Genomic DNA, 21794 nt, shown 5'->3' with positions numbered 1-21794 from the left:
TTTTAACAAACTGTGAATGTATATACATATGAATATGTACATATTTAATAGCCTATATGTGACCCCGGACCACAAAACCAGTCGCTGGGTTTATTTTGTAATAGCCAACAATACACTGTATGGGTCAAAATTATAATTTTTTCTTCTATGCCGAAAATCATTAGGATATTAAGTAAAGATTATGTTCCATGAATATATTTTGTAAATTTCCCACCGTAAAAACATCAAAACTTAATTTTTGATAAGTCATATATTCATCATAAAGGCGATATTCTCAATATTTTGCACCCTCAGATTCCAGATTTTCAAATAGTTGTATTTCAACCAAATATCCTAACAAACCATACATCGATCAATGTAAAGCTTATTTATTCAGCTTTCAAATTATGTTCAGTTTTAAAAAACAAATTGACCCTTATGACTGAGTCACATTTTAGCTTTGCATAGTCCGTAGCTACAGGATCACAAAACAGTGACCTCTATCAGCTTCATGTCTGGCCTGCAAACCCCGGCTGCTGCAGCGCCACCTGTCGGGGGACTGGTGCTACTGCATCTCTGTCGGCACTGTCACAAATGAACACTGTGACGATTAGAGCCAACATGGCGGAGAGCGAGAGCTTGGAGACTATCACCGAACATGAGCGAATATTACAGGAGATCGAGAGCACGGACACGGCGTGCGTGGGGCCGACGCTACGGTGAGAGATGAGCATCTTCTGCTCTTATTTACCGTTCAGATGGCGATGTGATGATGCTTCTCCTGTCTGATGGATGGAAAGCAGGCCTTTGTTTGCAAAAGATGCACTTTATGTCATAGCTGATGAATCTATCAAATAAAGTGCTGATGGAGTCGATGTGAACTGGTGTTTTTCCAGATGAATGACCGCTGTATGCTGTGCTGACACTGTAACGTTACAGTCAATGACACACACCGCTGTTTTCCTGTCATTCATCGTGTACGACTGGGGGACGTTATGTGTGAATTATTTGTTAGAATTCGCTAAGCGTCTGTCTGTCTGTCTTAATAACATAAGATGTAAACATCAGCACAGACCCAGTCTCACTGCATTATGAATATGATGGAGCTGTCGACAGGTGGAAAGCTCCGAGCAAAATAGCTTTAGTTTTGCCAAATGAACGTCTCTTGTCAAGTTATATTCTTCTTTATACTGTCCATTTCCCTTTCCAAACACATTTCAGCTGCGGAAGAATGAAAGCTGAGTAAATATGAGTGGGTGTGGCTTTAATAAACGAGTCTGGGTTGAGTAGGATATTAATATTCCGCTCTGAGCTCAGATTTATCTCCTCATGTGATCTGTGTTTGAATAATTTCAGTAGAAACCACGATGGCCCTCACAATTTGATGATTTCAGCCCAGTTGCATTGCATATTTGGGTTGAAATCATAATTTCATGATAATGCTTTTTATTCCAGTAAAGATTTGCTGTCTTTGGCTTTATGATTTCTGTAAGCTAGCTGTGTCCTGTCACAAGATCTTTTGCTATATAATCATTTCGCTAGTGCTCATCTGTATCCCATCATTACATCTTTGGCTTCATGATTTCTGATCAAATCATAATTTCGGTAGAGCTTAACTATTGTCCCATAATGAAGTCTGTGGCTTTATAGTTTCAGATAAAATCATGATTTCTGTAGTGCTCAGCCAAGTCCTGTGATGATGAGATCTTTGGCTTTATGATTTCTGATCAAAGGATCAGCTACATCCAACCAGGAAATATTTGGCTGTATGATTTGGTAGCACTAAGCTACATATCATCTCATAACATCTTTATGATTTCTGATAAAATTATGATTTATGTGTCTCATAATAAAAATTTATCTACATGATTTCAGATAAAATGATGATTTCTTTAATGCTCCGCGACATCCCATGACCATCCCAAATTTTGGGCTTTGATTTCTGGTCAAATCATGAATTCGGTAGTGTTCAGTTGTGTCCCGTCATAACATCTTTGACCTAATGAGAAAATCATGATCCCATAATAAGATCTTTTGCTTTGTTTTCTGATGAAATCATGATTTTGGTAGTGCTCAGCTGCATCATGACATCTTCGGCTTCATGATTTCTGATATAATCATAATCATGTTTCTGATAAAATGTTTTCAGTAGCACTCAACTTTGTCATCACATCTTTGTCTTCATGATTTCTAAAAAATAAAAAAATCATGATTTCAGTAGCACTCATTATGGGCATGGCATCTTTGCTTCATGTCTTCTGATCAGTTCATGATTTTCCGTCCTGATGTGTTTAGCTTTATGATTTCTTGATTTCAGTAGTTCCCAGCTACATCCCATCATGACATCTTTGGCTTTATTTTTTTTTTTATTGTATTAGAATTTGTGATTTTGTGAATCATGTCTAAGTAGTGCTCAGCTTTCCTAGTAAGGGGTTTGACTTGATTATTACAGTAGAAATCATGATTTTAGCAATCATGAACTCAACTTACCTTTTAACGCGGCGCAGACAGCACGTTGCCTGTTACGTCATTTAGGCTGCCTTGTTGAGCGCAGTGGCACTGAGAACATTATATTTCACACACTTTAAGCTCTTTTATTTTCCAAATGTAATAGGATCAGTCCAACAAATCGTTCGGTTTGTAATGCGTACCGAACCAAAAGTCTCGTACCGAACGGTTCAATACGAATACGCGTATCGTTACACCCCTATCGCTTTGTCCTGTCCAGTGTAGACAGGCTTTAGCTGTTGCGGTGCGACTTGTCAGCTATTGTGTCCGGTGTAGACACGGTGTCTGTGTGTAAGCAAAGCAAACGATCAGTATAAATATAACAATCAGTATAGGCCTACTAAACATCGCACATGCTAAAACGATATATCGTGCAGCCCTATATAAGCATTACTTAAGCATTAAGTAACCATTGCCATTATTTTAAAATATCATGAATATTGATTGAACCATATTTATGATGAGGATGACTGAGGTTTTCTTAACCCAAATATATGTTTACTACAAGCAGCTTTCTCTATATCTTTCCATTATTTTTTAATTTAAGCTGTGTTACTTATACGTTATCTTCAAAAACCTGTAAAAATGTTATATTGCATTGCATTTACATGGTCCCATGCACTGACAAAAACCCTCTTCTTACCATTTTCTCTTAAAGTAGGTATTTGGTGACCAAACATTTGACGGCACCCATTGACTTCCATAGTAATGGAAGCTTTTTTTTTTAAATCTTGTAAATTCCTTAAACAGCATTAGGAAAACACTTTACATTTACATGATGAATGCTTTTGATTTCTGCAAAAACCCTGAAATACACCTTATTCCCTAAGCCTATTTGTTTAAGTGTATGTAAACGCAGTGACTGACCCTCATTTATGTTCATGTTACAGTAGGGTGTAGTTTGGTTTCATTTACTGCCCTGTGGTGGTTGTTAGATGTATGTAGACTTGTAATGATCTGTGTTTTGTGTTTGAGCTGTAAGAAGAGACGCTTGACTTTTACTCGCTCTGTGTTTCTGTTTCCTTCAGTACCTCCTGGCAGTTGTCCGGAACTTGCTGCTCTTTGGTCTGTTGAGTTCAATAACAGAAAGGAGGAAACTCATTGTGAACATGGCCCTGCTGATAGTAGTTCTGTGTGCATATGGGCAGATTCGCAGAAAGGATATCCCATTATGGGGCGTAATATGGCCTTCTGAAAGGCAGTGGATATGGGTACCGATTTTAGAAAGCTTAGCGTGATTTGAGTAGAAATTGACCCTCAGCATTTTCCATTTGGCTGACAGGAAAGGGCTGACCAGATAACTGCAACAATGGTTGTAAAGCAGCTGAGCGCATCTTAGTTGGTCTATTCCTTAATACAAGCACAGTTTTCCATTTTTATAGTGTTAAGGCCTTTCCACACTGTGCACGAAGCGAAAAAGCGAGGCGAATCGCCCACGAATGTGGCTTTCACACCGAGCGCGAAACGAATGTTTGCCTTCTGCTAATTCACGCCTGCACACTAGGAAACACGTAGCTATGCAAAATGTTGCATCCAAATTAGGGCTGGGTGATATACGATATATTAAGATTGCAATAATTTATGTTGATAAAGATGATAAACTGTGGATTTTTAACACACTGCAGAAATAAAGTTGATAACAGCCAATCAGTGCATGCTGCTAGTTTTATTTGTCTTTTTATGAATGATTGGCATAGTTTCATCTACTACAGAAATACACGTGATGCTGTGTTTTCTGTATCTGCTCTGCTGTCTTACAATATGAGGACATGACACTTAATCTCTGAGAGTCACTTCACAAGCTTTTAATTGCTTCATTTGAGAAAAACTAGACAAAAACACACTGAAATGCAAAGATCTTCAAGGCAACCCACCAAAAAAAAGTATGGTTTAACTTTAAGAAATTATGACAGAAATACAAGAAAATGTACTTCTCAAAGACATTATGGTATTATGATTTTCAGGGCAACCAGACTGCGACTAAAACGGTCACAATTACAACCAAAAATATAACTTTGCGAGTGAAGTTTTTGCTGAGATCGCCACTGGCGACTATATAAATTTACATGTTAGATTTAAAAATGATGCCTTTTTTTCTGATTGTTTTGTAATCACATCTTTTGTTATTGTGACATAATAAACTAAGACAATGCACATCAACGTTTTAGTGAAAAACAGTCCTCATCTCTGGCGAACACAGTTGTGCAGCGTGAGAGTGATTGAGAATGACGTGCAAAGTAAAAGTGCAAGTAGTGTCTATTCCATGCACAACTTGAACAAACTACAACAGGTAAAGCTGTCAGCTGTGTGGAAATTGGCAATATCGTTAACAATTCTCATTTATATTTAATACTATTGCTGTTATTATTAAGATCTAGTCTATATGTTGCCATCCAGTAATCGCAAATTAAGCTTTTGTGCTCTGTTACCTCTTAATAAACAAAGTATAAGCTTTAAACTTATGCCAAATTCATAACGAAATTCAATCAATACATTTGGTTTTGGCGCCCTTTAATGCAGCATGAGCGATCGCTTTGGCGCCGCAGTTCAAGCAGCAGGTGAACCCATCATATCTTTCTCTTTACCACTGTATGGACATCAAAAGGTTGGCTCTTTTATAAGATAGCCTACAACTTACTGAAATGTCTCATGTAATCACTTATTCAGTTATTCAGTGATGCTGACATAGTTATGGTCAGTGATATTGGCACAGATTCTGTGTGATGCAACTTTTTGTGACTGTATTCTCAAGTTGACTCTCAAAAGACGTTTAGTTCCTAGGACATCTGTAAGATAAATTAAAATGCTGATAAAGACAAGAATCCATGAGACATGACAGTATGGCTGAAATGTTAAAGTGTAAAAATAAATAAATAAAACATGTTTATTCTGTGGGACCTAAAAAAATTATTTGGCACTTAATTTGGTTTCTTATAAGAGCCAATGGTTACTTGTTTGATTTTTTTTTTTTGTCTGGAGCCCTGATTTTTAAGCAGTATCATACAACCCAGATATTTTAAAATCCATGATTTAATATGCAGTTCTGTTGTGAAGCAGTAGAACATGGCGCTAGCGTAAACTGCATAAACAAAAAAAGAAAAAAAAAGGATACTTTGAATGCAATGTAAATCATTTTATGTCTGACAAATGCACAAATAAACTGAAAATGAATTAAATGAATTTGTGGTGAAAAGGTATGATGCTGTACAGAAAATTCCACCAAACAGAGAGTTGTAGAATGCAAATTGTGCCAAAAGACCTTGTAGAGAACACTCACTCCCATGAAGCCCTAGAACAATTACGTTGGTCTCCATATCCTCTCAAAATACTTACAGTGGGGCAAATAATATTTGATACACTGCCGATTTTTCAAGTTTTCCCGCTTACAAAGAATGGAGAGATCTGTCATTTTCATCGTAGGTACACCTCAACTGTGAGAGAATATAAAAAAAATCCAGAAAATCACATTGTATGATTTTTAAATAATTAACTTCCATTTTATTGCATGAAATAAGTATTTGATCACCTACCAACCAGCAAGAATTCTGGCTCTCACAGACCTGTTAGTTTGGCCGTTTCTCAATACCAAGTTCGCAGAGTCTGGACTTCCGTCCTTTCGAGTTTGGACTTGCCAAGTTCGACTCGGAAGAACGAACTCTCGAGGACGGAAGGACGAACTGAATTCTGGGTTATGGCCCGTATCAAGTCCGCACAAGTCACCTCTCGATGCATCCTCGGTAAAAGGGGCGGATCAAGAACACATCCGGGGATTTGAACTGGACTTGGCTAGATGTGAACTTTGAATTGGAACAGTACTTCGGCAGCGACTGATGACGTTTCACAAGAACACAAGTACAGACAAGTACGCATATTGAGAAACGGCCTTTGTCTTTAAGAAGCCCTCCTATCCCCAACTCATTACCTGTATTAATTGCACCTGTTTGAACTCGTTACCTGTATAAAAGACACCTGTTCACACACTCAATCAATCAGACTCCTACCTCTCCACTATGGGCAAGACCAAAAAGCTGTCTAAGGACACTAGGGACAAAATTGTAGACCTGCACAAGGCTGGGATGGGCTACAGGATAATAGGCAAACAGCTTGGTGAGAAGGCAACAACTGTTGGTGCAATTATTAGAAAATGGAAGAAATTCAAGATGACTGTCAATCTCCCTCGGACTGGGGCTCCATGCAAGATCTCGCCTCGTGGAGTATCAATGATCCTGAGAAATGTGAGGGATCAGCCTAGAACTACACGGGAGGACCTGGTCAATGACCTGAAGAGAGCTGGGACCACAGTCTCAACGGTTACCATTAGTAACACACTACACCATCATGGATTAAAATTGCAAGGTCCCCCTGCTCAAGCCAGCACATGTCCAGGCCTGTCTGAAGTTTGCCAAAGACCATCTGGATGATCCAGAGGAGGCATGGGAGAAGGTCATGTGGTCAGATGAGACCAAAATATAACTTTTTGGTATAAACTCCACTCGCCGTGTTTGGAGGAAGAAGAAGGATGAGTACAATCCCAAGAACACCATCCCAACCGTGAAGCAAGGGGGTGTAAACATCATGCTTTGGGGGTGCTTTTCTGCAGAACTACAGGAAACATCTGACCTCTAATTGTTAACAAAGGTTTCTGTACCAAATATTACGTTTTATTTTTCTGTTGTATCAAATACGTATTTCATGCAATAAAATAGAAATTAATTATTCAAAAATCATAAAATGTGATTTTCTGGATTTTTTTATATTCTGTCTCTCACAGTTGAGGTGTGCCTACGATGAAAATTACAGATCTCTCCGTTCTTTGTAAGCGGGAAAACTTGAAAAATCGGCAGTGTATCAAATACTTATTTGCCCCACTGTATATGCATGTTTTGCAATAAACTTTTTTCCAGTTTTTTGTTTTTCCCAAAATACTCATCGCCCCTTTTGTGGATTCTAATTCAGTTTTTGGAAATATTTAGTGAATTTTTAAATTTAGTTTCCCAGCCCTGCTAGCAGTCCCTCAGAACATCCTGCAATTTTATCACGGTGTGGTAAAAATGATTCAGAACTAGGATCAGCTAGTTGTTCCATTTTAAAGGTTATCATTCACAGTCTAGACGTTGAGGCTGTGTTGCCAATGGCAACCTGGATTTCATCCGAACCTTCTGCTTGGCATCTGAAAGAGAGAGCCAGCTGGCGGTTTCACTAGCAGTGAGGCGTCCAAGACTTTGTTACTGTTATTATGAATATCTTTATTTTTATGCTGGTTGAGACTGTTTAATATGAATCTCATGCTAATTGCTGTGACTGTTCAGAAGTAGTTTTACAGCAACTTCTGCTTTTGACACAAACACAACACACTTTTGAACAGAGGAAGTACCTGTTTTTACAGGCTGATGCTCATGTCAGGGTCGTGGAGAGACAAACCATTTATCCTGTCTGAATGAATCTTTGAACAAATATTTAAAGTAAACCTTGGAAATGTGTGATTTTCATCATGATTCATAATGCTTTGAGTTATTTTTTTCAGGCAATATAAAACAAGGAAGCAGAACTTTAAGCTAACACTGTCACCATACAAGCAGTGTGACACTTTGTCCTGATTATTTAACTTTTATGATTTGTAAAATTGTGCTGTTAAAAGAAGCCAACGAAAAGTCAGTTTTTACATGCATGGCTAAAAAAATCCTGTAATCTTAGTGCCGCTCTATTTCATCCTATATGACTGATATTTGCACACATCACAGGGATGTAGTTCAGAAATTATTAATGAAGAAAAATAATGCATTCCTCTTGTTTATGAAACACTGCCATGCTTTCCCATCAAATGTTGTTTGGTCTATTCAGTACATGTAATAACATTGATTTTAATAATTTTTTTTAACATTTGCACAGCACTTTTGGATCTTGTGCTGGGTAACCACTTCATGTTCAGTGTTCAGTGTAAACCACATGAGAGCCACTGTTCTATGGCTGCTGGTTTGGTTAAATATTTGCATATGCATCAGTGATTGAACATGCACCGTTCCCTTGTTGCCCACATGGTGGCGCACTTGGAGAACTATTCATGCATCCCTCTAACTGCAGCACATTCTGCACTCTGACACTATTGGTTTTTACTTGCATTGTGTAGTATGTACTGTATTTTTTCATAGTCTCTTAATTTTAGCCCAATGTTCATAGATTGCGGGGCTATTTATGCTTAAATGTTAAATGCTTAATGTTAAGGACCCTCAAACATGATCCTTTTGTGGGATTCACTTCCAAAAATACAAAGGAAGCTACATTTTCTTATGTATAAAATACACTATATTGCCAAAAGTATTGGGTCGTCCCCTTCTAATGAACAGGTTTGACTACTTTAGTAATTTCTATGAGTACAAATCTTAATGTTTAAGCTTATAATGAGATTCTAGGGAATTGTTTGCTTTTAATTTTATAGCAACAGTTTGGACAGAACCCTTTTCTATTCTAACATGACAGTGCCTCTGTGTATAAGGCACGGTTCAAAAAGAAATGATTGATTCAGTCAGTGTGGAAGAACTTGACTGGTCTGCAGAAAGCAAAGTCCTGATCCCAGCTGAACATCTCTGGTGTGACTTTATATGCAGACCTTGAGCCGAAAACTCATCACTTTGAAGTAAAATGGCCATGTTTCACATTGATTGTAAATGATAAGTAATGAAGTACACTACAGTGTCAGCTGGTACAGTTCCCTCCACACTTCCTCTCATCTGTGTCAGGAAGTGAGTGAAGACCCTGATTCATCTCAGACTGTTTCTTCACTGAGCGAGATGGCTCTCTTGGCCATCTGGAGCAGTGAGGAGGGCAACACGCTCTGTGATCTCACAACACACTGAAGAAGCGGCCCATCTGTTGGCTTCACCTCGCCAGCTCTCAATGCTGTACACAGACACCAATGCCAGCACTAGATAACATAGCTACTGATACTTACATGCTCTTAGATTGATAAAACCACATAGAGACACCTGCAGAGTATTGAAGTGTGTGTGTGTGTGTGTGTGTGTTATCTGAAGGGGAAACACAAGGTCTGGACTGTAAGTACAAAAAATAATGCATTTTCTGAAGTCAATTGTTATTATTACTTTTACTGAATTGTCAGGTTTCTAGATATGGCTTGGTTTGGGTTCCACCTGCATTGTAAACTGATGTAAAAAGTTGTTTTTTTTTGGCCTGATCATTCAACACAGCTCCTGAATATTTTGCACTTGTGAAATATATGTTTGACTAGACAGACGGAGGATAAGCATTTGTGGACAGACAAACAGTTTATAAGTGGGACTTTGATATTTGAAACCATTAAAATATGGCACGCTAAATTGTTGTGTTAAAAAATGCGTCACTGTTAATGTAAATGAAGGTGAGATGACATTCATGGGACACTTTAAGATCTTTAAAGAATATTTCTGCAGACTGTTTGTTTGAAATAGTTTAATGTGTGATGTTTGTTTTATAGATCCGTTTACGATGATCAGCCCAATGCACACAAAAGATTTATGGAGAAACTTGATGCCAGAATACGCAACCATGACAGAGAGATTGAGAAAATGTGCAACTTCCATCATCAGGGATTTGTGGATGCCATCACAGAACTGCTGAAGGTCCGAGCAGATGCTGAGAAGCTGATGGTACGTGGAAATCATAATTACATTTTATTTTAGGGATTAGTAACATATTTATGCATTGATTATTATTGAACAAATAGAAAAGGTCGTACAGCCAAACACTCGTCCCAAAAGTCCAGTATAGGCCAATAATATAAGGTGCGTAGATCCAAAAAATACAAAAGGTATAACGACGAAGGAGCTCCGCACTCATTTACATTTAGCCCAAAAGGCTTATATAATTTATTAAGCTATTTTTTAATATATAAATAAATAATTTTGTCCTGCAAAATATTGTGGCAGTACCACGGTAGAATAATAGTATAATAATAGTACCATAATAATGGAAGACACAGAGCGAAATCATTATACAACCCGAATTCTGGAAATATTGGGACGTTTTTTAAATTTGAATAAAATTAAAACTAAAAGAATTTGAAATCACATGAGCCAATAATTTGCTCCCATTCTTGCCTGATGTAGGTTTCCATCTGCTGAAGAGTTCGTGGTCGTCTTTGACATTTTTCATTTAATGATGCGCCAAATGTTCTCTATAGGTGAAAGATCTGCACTGCAGGCAGGCAAATTGACCTATCTGTAAGCCCCTCCCCTCGAACGCAGACTAGCCAATGGCAGTCGAGTATCAGTTGCACTGGGAGCGGAACTCGGACATCTTTAGGTTTCAAAATTGGAAAAACGATGTGCCTGGGGTTCTTGTAACACTGATTCCAGGTATCTTGAGAGGATAGGCAATAGAATTTATTTTATTGCATTTCCTGAATCCAAACAAAACAGAGCAAAATGTCCCTAAGTATTCAACCCCAATACAAATGAAGACAAAAACGTTCATTTTCTGGTTGTCATACACTCATTAAGTTATAATCTTCATCTGCTCAAGCAGAACGTTAATGTTATCTTGTGCTTTTAGCAAGGTATCTCTGGCTAAAACTAGCTAACGTTTATGTTAGTAAGTCCATGCTAATGTACAAACTTAAATAGCGGACTGTTCTCGCGTCTTTGTACAGTGTAGGTCAAAAACACATAAACGAAGGTCTATATTTCAGTGCCTCTCCATATTAAACTGGTTAAATGTACATTAATTTAATCGTATCCTGCGATACATGAACCGTGTTGATCCTGCATGTTGTCATCCGTGATCGTGATGACCGACCGTAATATGAGACTTCTCCCGAGTTACCCACTGTATATATTTTTAAACATTTTATAAATCCCTCCATGGAATATTTAATTGCCATTTGGTGGCCTTCTGTGTCCAAAATTGTGCAAAAACATCGTGGGACAAGGTTTTCACCCTGCAGCTGTCACTGTAAGATAGTGAGCAACTCCGCTTGTTTGTCCGAGGGAGCAACAGTAACTAAGGGGGGCGGGGCTTACCGATAGGTCAGTTCAGCACCTGGACTCTTCTACTACGAAACCATGCTGTTGTAATAGCTGCAGCATGTGGTTTTGCATTGTCCTGCTGAAATACACGTCATCTGGAGGGGAGCATATGTTGCTCTAAAACCTTTATATACCTTTCAGCATTCATAGTGCCTTCAAAAACATGCAAGCTGCCCATACTGTAGGCAATTATGCACCCCTACACCATCAGAGATGCTGGCTTTTGAACTGAATGCTGATAACACGCTGGAAGGTCTCCCTCATCTTTCGCCCGGAGGACATGGCGTCCGTGATTTCAGACAAGAATGTCAAATTTGGACTCGTCTGACCATAGAACACTTTTCACAGATTGGAGAGCCTCTGCCCATCTTTACTTCTGAGAGTCTCTGCCTCTCTAAGACATCCCTTTTATAGCTAATCATGTTACAGACCTGTTGTCAATTAACTTAATTAGTTGCTAGATGTTCTCTCAGCTGAATCTTTTCAAAATGTCTTGCTTTTTCAGCCCTTTGTTGCCCCTGTGCCAACTTTTTTGAGACCTGGAGCAGGCATCAAATTTGAAATGAGCTCATTTAGTGGATAAAAGTGTAAAAATGTCTCAGTTTAAACATTTGTTATGTTATTACTTTTAGTCATTTAGCAGACGCTTTTATCCAAAGCGACTTACAAATAAGAAAAAGTAACTAAAACTAAAAGTTAACACTCTGTAATATGTTATATAGCTCTATGTTCTATTGTGAATAAAATATTGGCTCATGTGATTTGAAAGTCTTTTAGTTTTCATTTTATTCAAATTTAAAAAATGTCCCAACACTTCCGGAATTCGGGTTGTATTATTATTATTATTGTTATTAAATATATTATGTGATCATTAACATCAGAAGGCTGACATAATCATCTTAATATTGTTTCTGCGTAATGTTGTAAAAACTGAATGAATACCATCTTAATATATCATAGTTTTTGTGTGATACATCAAATTAACACAAATAACACCGTTATGCTACCATGGTACATGTTACTTTTTGCTACATTTTTACTTTTTTGTTAATGTGGTTAATAAGTTGTTTACAGGGGTAGTCAAATGCATGCTAATAAAGTATCTTATTTTCTATATCTTATTAGGCTTATCAAAAAAAATGTTTTTTCTCTGACTATTAAGAAGGCCCTGATATACTTCTAGTAATATTGAAAAACAAAGAAATTGTACATAATTGGGCCAAAATTAAGTTCATTTAGAGTTCATTTCAGGAGTTTGGCTTGGTTAGATGCAAGTCCATAGATGCGGCACACAAGTCTCCCGGAAATCCTATATAATTCAACAAATCAGAGGACGACTTCGACACTCCTGAAGTGTTTCCAGATAAGTGTGCCATATGCATCAGACGTTTAGCCAACGGTCCATGGGCGTGACGTCTGAGGCGGAGACTATGTGTGAAGCTCTGCTCCTGGAGAGCCACTGTTCTGCAAAGTTTAGCTCCAACTCCAACACACCTGCCTGGAAGATTCTAGCCCTTGTAAAGACTTTGATTAGCTGAATCAGGTGTGTTTAACTCTGCAGGACAGTGGCCCTCCTAGAGCTGAGTTTGACGCCCCTGCCCTAAACGAAGATCAAAAAAGTACTTCGTTTAACTGAGAGCTTTTCTCATTTTCCTGCTCTCTGGACTTTTCTCAGTCATCCCCAGTTAATTCATCTGCAGTACAGTATATAGTAGACAATTATATTGCCTTGAAATTGTATTAAGAAAGTTTAAGCTTGTTTGAAGTAGAATCAAATTTGCATAATTGTTCAGTTATTGATTGTTTTGCTCTCACTCCCATGGAATGGAGAGATGCCCATGGTGTCGAGTTTTAGTTCACAATGGTTGTGCGTTCATGGGGTTCAGACCTTATGCTGGAATCGCACGCCAATTCTCTTTAGCTCCCTTTCCACTTCCCAGAGTGAAATATGGTGACCAAATGGCACAGGAGTGGCTCAGCAATCCTCGTAATTAGACCCACATTATATAAAGCATATTCAGATAACAAGAGAGCACATACGGCATCAATGAGGTCACTGGGCCCTCTTTGTTTGCGAATAAATGAGATTTTTAATAAACTCAAAAAGCGGTTCCTTATTACGATGACCTAATGAGACTTAATATGTGGGAAAGTCTGCGGCCATGAGGTCCCTGCACCTGGGGCACTATACTGGCGCAGTGGTGTGGAGGTCTTCACATTTGATGTTAATCAGCCACCCAGCGTTGTGTCCAGGCGAAAAAAAAGAAAAAACGAATGTTTAATTACCAGAAAATGCTATCCGCATTTTACCCCAGACAATGAATGGCACATAGAGCTCATTGAAGTTACCAACAAGGGACCAGTGGTCAATTGGGTCATTGATTTGAATTGTTTGACAGAGCCAGAGGAACAACCAAAGTTCAAAAATCCCAAGTAAAATTGAGAAGTTTGTCACAGAATCTGTTAGAAAGGGCTGTCAGAAGCGATTACCGGCCATAAAAGCTCCCCGCCGACCAAAAGTTCAAGTTCCCGCTGCACATTTAATTTGAATTTGCATGCCTTTGTTCTTGACTCCTCATGAAGTATGATCTGATTACAAGGGTGAGCAGTTACAACAGGGAATCGTGGGCTTATTTGTCTAACAAAAGTGATATTATGTTTTAAGGGCCAAGTGAGCGACACCAATCGAAGACTTCAAGACGCCGGACGGGAGGTATGGCACAGTCTGGCTTTGTTAGTATGTCTGCCGTTAGATGGGCAGAACAAAAGAATGTTGATTACCGAACAATAGCGCAGAGAGGACTGTCTCGTTAATTGAGAGGGCTTCACACTCTTTGACCTTCTCTTATGTAAGGTGACGGCCCAAACGGAAGAGGTCATCCGCTGCCGAATTCAACAGAGGAACATGGCTACCACGGTGGAGAAGCTGCAGCTCTGCATTCCCGGTGAGATAATCTCGCCGTGTGACCTGTAACCGCTGCTTTTTGGTTACAAGACTGTTAAAAATGATCCAGAAACCATAAATGCCAATGTTCCCAGGTTTCTTGTTACAGTAATGAGTCCAGGTCCTCGTGTGTTTATATTTTACGGTCTCTCTGACTTAAAACTTGATACGACAGTTCCTAATTGCTCGGACAAACAGATGTTTTGTTTTTACAGTGGTTTAATCAAGAAACCTATTGGATGATTCTATAGATAAATGCAGTTAGGTTGTGGTTTCTTTGGTTTGTTTCTTTTGAAAATAAATGGTATTTAGGAAGTGGTTACAGTTCACTGAATGAAGATAATGTTTCAGTTTGATTTCTTTTTAATACATGGTCTTCTTTACTTGAAATCACGCTGTCTTTTGTTTATGTTTCTACAGTTCTGGAAATGTACAGCAAATTAAAGGAGCAGCTGGAATCGAAAAGGTAACTTATTTCTTATTTGGACAAATGTGAGTTTTTATTTTTATTGCAATTCAGTCATATTCATCAGTGGTGACAAAATAGGTTGGAATCTCTTTAAAAAGGAGATTTTTTTTCAGCTCACAAGTTCAATGAAAGGTGCTGTACGGACAATGTTTTTCATCCACCTCATGATATGATATGAGCTATTAAGTTGCATCGTAGGTTGAAGGTTTGTACTTTGCGGTCCAAATATGGTATAAAACTATTATTTTACTGATTTGTTTCAGGAATAAAAATTAAATAAACGCTCAATTAAATGTATAAAAAATAAATAAATTTGAACAAATGAGTTACACTCAACAAGGCATCTTTTAAAGCATATTTATTCGAAATGGTATCAGTATATTTAGGAGAAAGGTTAATTTTTAGCTATGGACAAGCCTAACTTTTCCATAAATTAAAGAAAAAATATTCTCATCATCATGTATATCTGCACACTGTAATATCTACAGTATGATAATAATTGAATGTGTGAGCTTGATCAGTGTAGTCAACAACACTACAGTGTAAAATTTGAAAAAAAGTAATACTATTACGACTATTTATGGTTTGTCACAATTTGAAAGATTTTCTTTTTTAAAATAATTTTTTTTTCTTTTTTCTTTTTTCTTTTTTTGACAATCATGCAATAAGAGGGTTGCACCCAAAACAGCAGAATATTATATAATTAGTCACTTAAAAATTGAATGCTTTAAGAAAATAAATAGACATTTGAATTATTTATCATTAAAAACTACATATATATATATATATATATATATATATATATATATATATATATATATATATATATATATAAAATAGAAGATTGTAATAGGTTAAACATATATAAGAGTGTACACTGAACTATGTATTAAGAAATTAATTGAACTATTAGAATTTATCTAAAAATGTACTTAAACCTCTTTTATAAAGAAGTGTTCGGTCATCTCCTAGAATGAAGGCATGGATGTAAGGTCACGTTGAACTTGAAAATAATGACCCTTCTTTGTCCATTAATGTCTACTTAGTCAGTCATAACACATCATGAATAAATAAACTATTCAAACGCAAAGACAATTGACCTTGTGTGTGCCCTTCTTCACAGCACTGCCCTGTACCAGCAGGCCCATGACAGGCCGCCTCCAAATTGAGGCAATTAGTGTAACGTGTTTTTCCATTAATCTGTGTGTTGCCACTGCGCGCTAATGACTAGGCTGGGACATGGTCTAATCAGACAGGGATTCCTTCGCAGTTCACATGTAACACTCGCTGGGAAGGGCGCCACTTTGGCCTTCCACATGGACACACGCGCACTTCAGAGCAGAGAGGTCAGGGAGCATTCAGAGGCACCGGCTACTGCAGTACAAGTTAATAAGCGTATAAGTACATTGAATATGGACAGACACAGGTCATGCATAGTGCAGGTTTGTTATTTTTGAGCCCTTGTTACATATATACTACCGGATATATTTTAATTTGGAAAAACTATGATTTTTTTTAAATGCTTTTTAAGTTTCTGATGCTCACAAAACTTTGTTTGTTTAATAAAAATAAAGGAAAAACAATAACATCATTATGATCCGCTCTGAAAACAATTGTGCTGCTATTTTTGTAGAAACCGTGATAATTTTTTGGGATTCTTTGATGAACAAAAAATTAAAAAATAACTCCGCATTTATTTGAAACTGAACTTTTGTAACATTATAAATATCTTAACTGTCACTGTTGTTCAATTTAATGCATCCTTGCTGAATAAAAGTATTCACGTATTTATTTGTAATTTATTTATTTATTTAAAAATCCTACTTGGCCCCAAATTTTGAGTGGTAGTCTATCACGGTTCACAAAATATTAACCGGCAAAAATAATTGTAATTGTAAAAATATTTCACAATGTTATGGTTTTTACTGTTTTTATTTTTATTATTAAATAAATGCAGCCTCATGAGACTTGTTTTCAGAAACATAAAAAAAATCTTAATTATACAAAACTTTTGACCACTAGAAATTAAGTTTTGATATAGATGGAAAAAAGACCCCCATGGTTTCCCATGACTTGATAGCGGCATCAATTTTTAGCTTTCATAAATTTTTCCACTTCTCTACTTAATACAAGAAAAATATCTAATGAATTGGGTGTGAAGAGCACAGGAACACAAGCCTTTAATAAACTTCTATTTGTTGTGGTAGTATTGTAGTTATTCAGTGCTGATAAACTCCCACCTGTGACCACACACTTTATACAAAGTTGCAACATTGCTTATCAACTGTAAACAGTCTGTAGTTAACTATAAGAAGTATTACTTAGTGAAAGAGTAACTTATTCTGACAGTTATAGTAATATTCTGAGTTCAAAGAATTAAGCTAAATCAACAGCATTTATGGCAGTAGAAAATTGTTATTCTTTAAAGAAAACAGTTACAATGAGGCACTTGCAATGAATAGGGCATAAGGGCATTTACATGCCGCAATACAATTACAATGTGATTTAGATTTATTATGATATTTTGTGCTTGTTTTACACAATTACATTTTTATTAACTCACTAATGCAATCAAAATATAACATGAACTTTGAAATGAGCTTCCTAAAAGCTGAAAGGTTGTTATAACGTATCAAAAATATGATGACACATCTGTGATGTGTAGGACAGTCAATGAACATGAGTGTCAAAATAAAGGTGCATCTTAAAATTTTTTATATTGTTTGTGTGTTGTCAATCCATCATATCGTTAGTCATTTGATCAATGCATCAATTCATATGGATGTATCATTGGAGCCTTACTAAGTGCCTCACTGTAACCCAGGTTTTGAAGCCATCTTAGCCTTTATTGATCATAACATTGCTGACTAGTAAACTGGTGACTGACATAATTTTTTTCCTTTTCAGATACTACTCTGCATTGAAAACTATGGAGCAGCTAGAAAACATTTATATTCCCAGAGTGAGCCAGTACAGGTTCTGCCAAATCATGGCTGAGACGCTTCCTAAACTCCGGGAGGAGATTAAGGAGATCTCCATGTCTGACCTAAAAGACTTCTTGGAGAGTATCCGAAAGCACTCGGATAAAATTGGTGAAACCGCAATGAGACAGGTAGGATATTTTTTTTTTTTTTACTATTTTATTAAAATAGGCTGTTGTAAATCTAGGTTTCAAAACCTAGTCTATGGTTGCATCCTAACTGAAATGGATTCTGATTTGATTTGGAGTGCTGTACATAGATGTCTGCATATCATGCAAAGTGCATTTGGAGAATCGACTCATTGATCATTGGTTTCAGAGCTTGCTGTTTGCATGTTAATGCTGCCTACCTTTTGGAACAGCCTGAGCAAAACCCTGATGCTTTAAACAGTTTTATGCAGACACCTGACTTGGTTTTGAAATGGAGATAATGTGTCCTAAATTTGTTGCACACTTATGTAGAAATCTAAAGTTGCAATGGGATTGTAGGCTGTTGATGTTATTATTGGTCTTCTCTCCGTCACCCTGTTCTCTCAGGCTCAGCAGCACCGGACGTTTAACAGTGCGGTGCAGAAGCAGGTGACTCTGAGCTGTGCCAAACCTCTGTATGGTCTGAATGGCCGAACACCCCTCCATCACAACGGCCTGAGCACAGAGGCAGCGGATGAAGAGGAGATGGATGAGGAGGTACTACATTCTGAGGATATTTAGCATCGAGCTCATACTGCACATAAAGCACCATACTGTGGCCCTGCTTTATGTTTGGCATTAACATCCAGGGCTTCTAGAAAATGTCTAGATTTCATCCCGGAATTATATTTGACAAAGAAAATTCATTTAGAATCCTTTTTTTTTTTTTTTTTTTTATAACCGCAAACGTTTTCCTGTGGTCCAACATAAAATCCTATGATTCATAATTACTTGAATTATAGTTTTAATAATGCACATTTGCGTAATACATAAAATATTATATTATTAGTTTATAATATTGCATTTATAATATAGAATATATTATTATTATTATTTAATTATTGATAATTACTTATTACTTTATTATATTTATACCAAGATGAGGGAGACAGTGCTAGGATGCGCCAGGACAGTTTTGAAAACCATTTCAAAGACATGTTCTTAATAAGTCATATATAACATATTATGCATGCACAGTTTTATGGCAGCTTTAATTGCCTTTTTGGTAACTTCATGACTTATCTGATCACGACGTTGCATGCTCGTATAGTTTCTTTCGTGATTTGATATGAAATGATACAGGCTATGGGCGCACCGGCACCTTTGTGCGTGTATTGAAGAGCACACGCTGCGAGCACAGTACAGGTTCCACGCTCGTTTGACTCGTGCCTGCCGCTGAAGTGAAGTTGAAGCTCATGTCTGAAACGTCTCCTGTTTGATGTGCTCGTAAAGATGTTCCGCGACTGAATAAATGCACTTCTTGTCAAGAAAAAAGAGACCGAATTAGCAGTTATGAGTGGGGTGGCCAACCCAGGCTCGGCCCCTGTGTTAATGGCGTTAAATAATTTACGCTATACTATATATGTACGCTATAATATATACTATATATGCTAATATATATTGTGTAATTAAACTATTCATAATTACTTAATTTATTATGCTTATACCACAATACATAGAAATTCTAATTATTTTTCTTGTATAACAAATTGTAATAATATGTTTTCATGTTTTAAATGCCCTTAAATGGTATTTTGTTGAATATTTAGATGTTGTTTGATCTCTGTTCAATTCAAAGATCTCCATTCATAAACATAGTTGAAGCATCACTTTGCCAGTAAAGCCACTGAGGTCAGGAAATGTTCCTTTAACTTTGTCAGTTTTCTTTTTAAGGTCTTGACGGCGCAGGATCTGGTGGATTTTTCGCCAGTCTACCGATGTCTTCACATCTACACTGTTTTGGTAATTCCCAGCATCTCTTTTACTACAAATGTGCCGTGCACACAGTGAACAACCAATATATCAACAGCCTGTCTCCGTAACATGTTATGAAAGTCTGTTTGGGTTTTGCAGCAGAACACAGTATGTTTTTTTTATTGACAAATATTCCTGTTGATCTGTTTCTAATAGTGAGTAGACAGTGCGTTTTCATTAAAGCGCTTTTCCAAGTGGCTCCTCGAACATTAATGGCTTATATACGCAAAGGGATTTCCAGAGTTTTGACTGTCATGCCATCAATATTATTTTTGCTTTAAACCAAATGCAAACTGTGGAGAGGTGAGATTGAGTTTGTTAGCACTTGGTGCCATCGCTCATCTGGTCAGAACTAATCCCGAGTCCTTCAACACGCCAACAAAAGAGGTCAGACTGCAGCATCTAATGGGACTGACCGAGCAGTAACCCCCTTTTTGCCGTAAAAACAAAGCAGTGAAAAAGTTCTTTCGCTTCGGCATTCAGATTGTGCACAAACTGCGGTGCATTCACTGGCCGGAGGATGAGTCGAGGGCTTTTCCCTCAATGGTTCAGTTAATGAGAACACGAACGCTTTTGACCGCTGTGCTACCCGAGCGTTCACAGGTGCTGGCAAGGGCTGAGAGCCACTCTTCAGCCACACCGAGAAGAGAGAGGGGGCGCAGGTGCTTTGCGTTCAGAGAGATTATATGTTTCCAGTTCTCTGGAAATACACTTCGCCTAAATTTCAGTCAAACCACATATAAACATACCAATACATACATTTCACTCCAGTTTCCAGCTGAAATGAACACTAGATGCAGCAAAACGGCAACCACTTTTATTATAATTTTTTTATTATTCTGTTTTACACAAATTACAATAATGGGGCAAATAAAAAAATAAAAGCTTCCACACAGTTCCTTGCACAATACTATATTATGACCTCAAAATACTGTTACCATAGTGATTGATGTGTACATTTTTATATTTGCATTGCATAACCTGGTTCATTTGTATGGCTTTTCGGATTTAGTAAACTTGCTTGGTAGCCCACCCGAGTCCTGGAGTATGACTCCCTTGAAACAAAAGTCACGAGACACCACCAAAGAGCTTAATAGAAAGCGTTGTTAAACAACAACAACAACAACTAGATAAAAAAGTTAGTCAAGACAAACTTTGAAGTTTGAGAGAGCCTGACCAGAAGGTTTGAAAGTTTTTAAAAGTTTTAAAGGTCTGAAATAGTTTGAAGCTTAATGTAGTTTTAAAGCTTAAAAAGCTATGTGGTTGTTAGGATACCCGGGGTGGTTGCTAAGGTATTCTGGATGATTGCTAGGGTGTTGTTATGCGGTTACTAGGGTACCTGGGGTGGTTGCTAAGGTGTTGCTATGCGGTTGCTAGAGTATTGTGGGTGGTTGCTAGGGTGTTGCTTAACTTAACAAGTGAAATTGAAAATTAATTGCTAAAGTCAATCAGCGATGGTAGCCTACAGTTGGCTGGTTTGCATAAAAAAACATTCCGTGTCTTGTGTGCCTTAACCTGATTAATTACAAATACAGTTTGCTTTGGGGTAAAATGCACAATTACATGCCGTGCAAGTTGAATGCTCTTGAATGAATCAAATTTAATGGATATTAGTTTGTTTTTTAAACACTTTAATGCCACATTCTGTTTCTTTATAGGGAGACAGGGAGACGTTTGAAAATTACTATAGGAAGCAAAGAAAAAAACAAGCAAGACTAGTACTGCAGCCTCAGTCTAACATGGTTAGTATTCTTTGCTCTTTGTACAATCCCAACAGTTTGAATTGTTTTAATGTATTTTGTAATAGTATGTGTTTCACTTCAGCATGAGACAGTGGAGGGCTACAGGAAGTACTTTAATCAGATTGTCGGGTAAGTTAAATCTGGATTTATTTGTGAAGTTATTTATGTAGTTTTCTCAAGTTGATCAAGTAATGCCAACTCCCATCAT

At 37.4% G+C, this 21794-nt stretch overlaps 1 protein-coding gene across 5 annotated transcripts in view; it reads left to right on the top strand.

Moving 5' to 3' along the window:
- The window catches only part of LOC306857912 (exocyst complex component 6), a 55913-nt gene that overhangs the window by 576 nt on the left and 33543 nt on the right, over window positions 1-21794 (top strand). For 2 of the 5 annotated variants that reach the window (XM_079398182.1, XM_079398181.1), the window contains exons 2-10: window positions 9959-10130; window positions 14173-14220; window positions 14362-14452; window positions 14872-14917; window positions 17828-18032; window positions 18438-18587; window positions 19764-19832; window positions 21503-21586; window positions 21669-21715. In XM_079398182.1, coding sequence (XP_079254308.1) covers window positions 9959-10130; window positions 14173-14220; window positions 14362-14452; window positions 14872-14917; window positions 17828-18032; window positions 18438-18587; window positions 19764-19832; window positions 21503-21586; window positions 21669-21715 — 912 coding nt within the window. Of the gene's footprint in view, window positions 1-447; window positions 699-9958; window positions 10131-14172; window positions 14221-14361; window positions 14453-14871; window positions 14918-17827; window positions 18033-18437; window positions 18588-19763; window positions 19833-21502; window positions 21587-21668; window positions 21716-21794 lie in introns of those variants that run through there. The other 3 variants (XM_079398184.1, XR_013783151.1, XM_079398183.1) reach the window with 3 other exon arrangements.

Source organism: Barbus barbus, assembly GCF_936440315.1.
Source record: "Barbus barbus genome assembly, chromosome: 38".
NCBI lineage: Eukaryota > Metazoa > Chordata > Actinopteri > Cypriniformes > Cyprinidae > Barbus > Barbus barbus.
Note: the sequence above shows the minus strand (reverse complement) of the source record. Positions and strands in the feature narration are given on the sequence as shown.